Raw genomic sequence first — 7,500 nt, 5'->3', positions numbered from 1 at the left:
AAAGATAGAAATGACTACTTGTTATCGATTTGGCATGAAAGAAATGCTCGCATCTTCCGGGGGATGGAACACACTGAAGCTCGGCTTTTTCATCTTATTAGAGTCAACGACTATACTCGAATTTCTCATAGAGTCCCTAGTATGACTTATGAAAGGACTATTCAAAGGGTAAACTTGTTCTAAGCTAGTCTTGCCTTAGGGGATATTTCTTTGCCTTGAAAGCTTGTCTATTTTGTTCTTTCTCCCTTGAGTATGAATAAAATGGACTATAATTTATTGCAAAAAAACAATTAATAATAATAATAATAATAATAATAATAATAATAATAATAATAATAATAATAATAATAATAATAATAATAATAATAATAATAATAATAATAATAATAATAATAATAATAATAATAATAATAATAATAATAATAATAATAATAATAATAATAATAATAATAATAATAATAATAATAATAATAATAATAATAATAATAATAATAATAATAATAATAATAATAATAGATGGATTAGAAATGACATAAGCGACTACTTGTTATCGATTTGGCATAAAAGTAATGCTCGCATCTTTCAGAGGATGGAACACACTGAAGCTTAACTTTTGCATCTTATTAGAGTCATTGTATGTACTCGAATTTCTCATAGAGTCCCTAGTATGACTTATGAACAGGCTATTCAAAGGCTAAACTTGTTCTAAGCTAGTCTTGCCTTAGGGGATATTTCTTTGCCTTGAAAGCTTGTCTATTTTGTTCTTTCCCCCTTGAGTATGAATAAAATGGACTATAATTTAGTGCAAAAAAAAAAAATAAAAAAAAAAAAAAATAATAATAATAATAATAATAATAATAATAATAATAATAATAATAATAATAATAATAATAATAATAATAATAATAATAATAATAATAATAATAATAGATGGATTAGAAGCAAAGATAAATGACTACTTGTTATCAGATTTGGCATGAAAGTAATGCTCGCATCTTTCAGGGGATGGAACACACTGAAGCTTAACTTTTGCATCTTATTAGAGTCATTGTATGTACTCGAATTTCTCATAGAGTCCCTAGTACAGCTTATGAACAGGCTATTCAAAGGCTAAACGTATTCTAAGCTTAGTCTAGCCTTAGGGGATATTTCTTTGCCTTGAAAGCTTGTCCATTTTGTTCTTTCCCCTTGAGAATGAATAAAATGGACTATAATTTCTTGCAAAAAAAATAGTAATAAAAATAGTAATAATAATAATAATAATAATAATAATAATAATAATAATAATAATAATAATAATAATAATAATAATAATAATAATAATAATAATAATAATAATAATAATAATAATAATTTTCTGCTTTCTCTCTCCTAAAAAAATAAATAAATAAAAAAAAAAAAAAAAAAAAAAAAATAATAATAATAATAATAATAATAATGATGGCTGGATTAGAAGCAGCATAGCAGCTACTTGTTATCAGATTTGGCATGAAAGAAATGCTCGCATCTTCCAGGGGATGGAACACACTGAAGCTCAGCTTTTTCATCTTATTAGAGTCAACGACTATAATCGAATTTCTCATAGAGTCCCTAGTACAGCTTATGAACAGACTATTCAAAGGGTAAACTTGTTCTAAGCTAGTCTTGCCTTAGGGGATATTTCTTTGCCTTGAAAGCTTGTCTATTTTGTTCTTTCTCCCTTGAGTATGAATAAAATGGACTATAATTTATTGCAAAAAAACAATTAATAATAATAATAATAATAATAATAATAATAATAATAATAATAATAATAATAATAATAATAATAATAATAATAATAATAATAATAATAATAATAATAATAATAATAATAATAATAATAATAATAATAATAATAATAATAATAATAATAATAATAATAATAATAATAATAATAGTAGTAGATGGATTAGAAGCAAAGATAAGCGACTACTTGTTATCGATTTGGCATTAAAGAAATGCTCGCATCTTCGGGGGATGGAACACATCGAAGCTCGACTTTTGCATCTTATTAGAGTCAATGTACGTACTCGAATTTCGCATAGAGTCCCTAAATACGACTTATGAACAGGCTATTTTAAGGCTAAACTCGTTCTAAGCTTAGTCCAAATTTAGGAGATATTTCTTTGCCTTGAAAGCTTGTCTATTTTATTCTTTTCCCCTTGAGTATGAATAAAATGGACTATAATTTAATGCAAAAAAAAATTAATAATAATAATAATAATAATCATGATAATGATAATAATATTAATAATAATAATAATAATAATGATAATAATAATAATAATAATAATAATAATAATAATAATAATAATAATAATAATAATAATAATAATAATAATAATAATAATAATAATAATAATAATAATAATAATAATAATAATAATAATAATAATAATAATAATAATAATAATAATAATAATAGTAGTAGATGGATTAGAAGCAGCATAGCAGCTACTTGTTATCAGATTTGGCATTAAAGAAATGCTCGCATCTTTCAGGGGATGGAACACACTGAAGCTCAGCTTTTGCATCTTATTAGAGTCAATGTACGTACTCGAATTTCGCATAGAGTCCCTAGTACAGCTTATGAACAGGCTATTTTAAGGCTAAACTCGTTCTAAGCTTAGTCCAGCCTTAGGAGATATTTCTTTGCCTTGAAAGCTTGTCTATTTTATTCTTTTCCCCTTGAGTATGAATAAAATGGACTATAATTTAATGCAAAAAAAAATTAATAATAATAATAATAATAATCATGATAATGATAATAATAATAATAATAATAATAATAATAATAATAATAATAATAATGATAATAATAATAATAATAATAATAATAATAATAATAATAATAATAATAATAATAATAATAATAATAATAATAATAATAATAATAATAATAATAATAATAATAATAATAATAATAATAATAATAATAATAATAATAATAATAATAATAATAATAATAATAATAATAATAATAATAATAATAATAATAATAATAATAATAATAATAATAATAATACTAATAATAATAATAGTAGTAGATGGATTAGAAGCAGCATAGCAGCTACTTGTAATCATATTTGGCATGAAAGAAATGCTCGAATCTTTCAGGGGATGGAACACATCAAGCTCGGCTTTTGCATCTTATTAGAGTCAATGTCTGTACTCGAATTTCTCATAGAGTCCCTAGTACAGCTTATGAACAGGCTATTCAAAGGCTAAACTTGTTCTAAGCTAGTCTTGCCTTAGGGTATATTTCTTTGCCTTGAAAGCTTGTCTATTTTGTTCTTTCCCCCTTGAGTATGAATAAAATGGACTATAATTTAGTGCAAAAAAAAAAAATTTAATAATAATAATAATAATAATAATAATAATAATAATAATAATAATAGATGGATTAGAAGCAGCATAGCAGCTACTTGTTATCAGATTTGGGATGAAAGTAATGCTCGCATCTTTCAGGGGATGGAACACACTGAAGCTTAACTTTTGCATCTTATTAGAGTCATTGTATGTACTCGAATTTCTCATAGAGTCCCTAGTACAGCTTATGAACAGGCTATTCAAAGGCTAAACGTATTCTAAGCTTAGTCTAGCCTTAGGGGATATTTCTTTGCCTTGAAAGCTTGTCCATTTTGTTCTTTCCCCTTGAGAATGAATAAAATGGACTATAATTTCTTGCAAAAAAAATAGTAATAAAAATAGTAAGAATAATAATAATAATAATAATAATAATAATAATAATAATAATAATAATAATAATAATAATAATAATAATAATAATAATAATAATAATAATAATAATAATAATAATAATAATAATAATAATAACAATAACAATAATAATAATAATAATAATAATAATAATAATAATAATATCCTCCCCCTCTCTTCTTTCTCTCTCTTCGAAATCCTCTGAATTAGCGACGATCGAGTGGTGCACTCATCCTTCGTTCTGAAGGTTCGCCGTCATGCCGAGGGGGCGGCCGCCCAAACTTCAGGTCCTTACTCGTCAATCCCGTTCTCGTAGTGATCTTCTAGGGGATGGGGATGGTTCCTCAAGTACTCCCGCATCTAGGGTTTTAGGAGACTTTGTGGTTCCTTCTTCTCTCCCGTCTACCTCTGCTCAGGTACAGATTTCCCCCTCTACTGCTAAGGCTACTCTGTCTGTTTCAATTCCGACTGTCTCTACTAATAAGACTGTTAACCCTAATTTGGATTCTCAATCGGATGCTCCTATTCCTCCCCAAAAAAAACAGTATGCTCAGGTACTTAAATCGTCTGGTAAGGGTATGTCTTTGTCCTATGTTAAGAGTGTTGATAAGGAAGTTGTCTTAGAAGTGGAGGATATTGCTTCTGAGGTCGACTATTGGAGTACAACTCTAGTTGGGACGGTTTTGGGGAAACAAACTACAATTGTTGAGCTAAATTCCCTGGTATCTAAACATTGGAACCATGTTACCACTCCTGAAATTTTGCATTTCTCCAAAGGCTGGTTTTATTTTAGATTCCTAACTGTTGAGGATATGATGAGTATTCAATCTGAGTCCTGGAATGTTAACGGTTTTCTTCTGGTTTTTAAGACCTGGACACCAACTATTGCTGAAGAATTAGATGCTGTGTCCATTGTTCCTGTCTGGGTGCTTTTTCCCAATTTGGACCCTTGTTTTTGGTCACAAGCTGCATTGAGCAAGGTGGCTAGTTTTGTTGGCAGACCTATATGTGCTGATGAACCTACCACTAATAAGAGTAAGATAGCATTTGCCAGGATACTTGTTGAAGTGGATCTTTCCAAAGAGCTGCCAAAGGGTATGACTCTCCAAACCCCATATAGAGGCACTGTTTTACAGAAGATAGTGTATGAATGGCTGCCCTATTATTGTCACACTTGTCACAAGATTGGTCATACAAAGGATAGATGTAACAAAAATAAGGTCAGGCAAGTTTATCAACCTAAGCAGCCAGTCACTGAGACTGCTAGTACAGTTCAACCTGTGCCAGTCTCTGAACCAGTGATGCCTGCTAAGAGGGTGGACAAGGATGGCTTTATTGTCACAAATTCTAAAAAGCGGTCAACTGGTATCCATGTTGAGCCTGTAACTTCTCGGCTGGAAAATCAATTTTCTGTGCTTGAAAACCCCGTCACTATTCAGCTTGAAGTTGATAATGACATGGTTCATGTTGAGCTTGATTGTGGTTCTGTAGTGGATCTTGAACCTGGAGGAATTCCTCCCCCTCTTTCACCTCAATGATCATTTCTTCCTGGAATGTGAGGGGGATGAATGACCCTCTAAAACAACAGGAAGTTTTAGAATTCCTGAAAAGGAATAAAGTGGATTGCGGAGCTTTAATAGAAACTCATATTAAAGTTGATGTTGCTAAGGTTACTCATAAGAGGAAATTTTCTTCTTATGCTATGGTGTCTAATTATTCTTATCATTCTGGTGGTCGGATATGGGTTATTTGGAATCCTGAAGTTGCTCATGTTCAAGTTTTGGCTAGAGGAGCTCAGTTTATCCATTGCACTCTTCTTCATCTCACTACTCAAATGAAATTTGCTATTACTTTTGTGTATGCTTTTAATAGAGCACAAGAAAGGATGGGATTATGGGATTCTTTACAACTGACTCTGCTACTCAAACTCTCCCTTGGATTTGCCTTGGAGACTTTAATGTATCTCTTTCTGTTGATGAAAGAGTGGGTTGTATGGTTCATGATAGAGATATGCAAGACTTCAGAGATTGCTTATCTTATTGCTCTTTAGTCGATCATCCTTATACTGGGGGGATTTATACTTGGCACAACAAGCAGGCTGCTTCTCCTAAATGGGCTAAGCTTGATAGGCTTCTGGTTAATCAATCCTGGTTCTTACAAATACCCTCTTCTACTGTCTCTATTCTTCCTTCAGGGATTTCTGATCATGCTCCAATCCTCATGACTATTGAATCCTCTGTGGTTCAGCATCGTCCTTTTAGATACCTTAACTGTTGGGCACTTTCCCCTGTTTTTCATCAGGTGGTAAGTGATGGGTGGTCTTCTGCGGGTAGTGGAGGAGGAATTTACTCCCTCTTCTCTAAATTGAGGTGTATCCGGGGTGGCTTAAAAACCATACATTTTAGTGAATTTGTTGGTCTGCAAACTCGAGTCAAAGATGCAAAACAAGCTCTTACTGATTGCCAAAATATGCTTCAGCATTCTCCTCTCAATCACCTGTTGATTGCTCAGGAGAAAACTGCCCTTTTGCATTATGTTACTCTTAAGAAAGCTGAAATGCGAGTACTTGCCCAACGTGCCAAGGTTCACCACCTGCAGCAAAACGATGATAATACTAAGTATTTTTATGCTCAAATTGCTGCAAAAAAATGCAGGAACACTATAGGCTCTATACAGGATGTTGATGGTTCTCTATGTCATGGCCATGCTCAAGTCTCTCAAGCTTTCCTGCAATATTATCAGTACTTATTGGGCTCTACTGAGGATGTTCTTAGTCTCCCTTCTTTCTTGTTCACTCATGGTACTCTTAAGAATGTCTCCTACTTGGACGCTTTGGTGACTCAGAGGGAGATCGAGGACGCCCTATTCTCAATTGATAAAAATAAGAGTCCGGGGATTGACGGCTATACCTCTGGCTTCTTTAAAGCTTCCTGGGAGATTACAGGACCTAATTTCATAGAGGCTGTACAAGAATTTTTCAGAAAAGGTAAAATGCCCAAGGCTGCCAACTCAACCCTCATTACTTTGATACCTAAGTGTGATGCTCCCAAGTCTGTTACAGAATTCCGGCCTATATCTTGTTGTACCGTATTCTATAAGACTATTAGCAAAATTCTTGCTAATAGAATGAAGAAGGTGTTGGGCGATATTGTAGGTGTGGAGCAGGCTGCCTTCATTGAAGGTCGGGATTTATTTGACAATTCCATGCTTGCTCACGAGCTAGCTTTCAAATATAATAGGGGTCGTATTTCTCCTCGGTGCATTCTTAAAGTGGATGTAAAAAAAGCGTTTGATTCGGTTAACTGGTCCTTTCTTGCTCAATGTCTGGACCTATATGGTTTCCCTTCCCAGTTCTCTAAATGGGTCCTAGCCTGTGTTACATCCTCTTATTTCTCCTTGAATATTAATGGCTCTACTGAAGGTTTTTTCCCTGGGAAACGAGGATTGAGGCAGGGTGACCCTTTGTCCCCCTACCTCTTTGTTTTATGTATGGAGGTTTTGTCTCGACTTCTCAGAGAACTCCCTGCTCATCCGGGGTTTTCTTATCATCCTAAATGCGTCAAGGTAAACTTAACACACTTAATTTTTGCGGATGACCTTCTGGTGTTCACTAGAGGAGATCTCCCCTCTGTCCAAGCTGTTGACCGGTGCCTTTCATTATTTGCTGATTATTCTGGGCTAAAGATAAATCCTATGAAGTCCAATTTGTATTTTGATGGTGTGTCTCCCGAGGTTAAGCGCTTAGTGTTATCTGCTACT

General features: G+C 32.2%; 1 protein-coding gene across 1 annotated transcript; it reads left to right on the top strand.

The window, feature by feature from the left end:
* Positions 1-3,998: 3,998 nt before the first annotated feature.
* LOC141655697 (uncharacterized) lies at positions 3,999-5,279 on the top strand. Its single transcript, XM_074462766.1, has one exon. The coding sequence runs from the start codon at positions 3,999-4,001 to the stop codon at positions 5,277-5,279; it is 1,281 nt and encodes a 426-aa protein (XP_074318867.1).
* The last annotated feature ends 2,221 nt before the right edge of the window (positions 5,280-7,500 follow it).

Source organism: Silene latifolia, chromosome 1, assembly GCF_048544455.1.
Source record: "Silene latifolia isolate original U9 population chromosome 1, ASM4854445v1, whole genome shotgun sequence".
Lineage (NCBI taxonomy): Eukaryota > Viridiplantae > Streptophyta > Magnoliopsida > Caryophyllales > Caryophyllaceae > Silene > Silene latifolia.
This window is presented reverse-complemented; position numbering and strand designations above follow the sequence as displayed.

Bases quoted from the DNA above. Each gene is read 5' to 3' on its own strand.
- LOC141655697 (XM_074462766.1), top strand. From the start codon at position 3,999: ATGCCGAGGGGGCGGCCGCCCAAACTTCAGGTCCTTACTCGTCAATCC.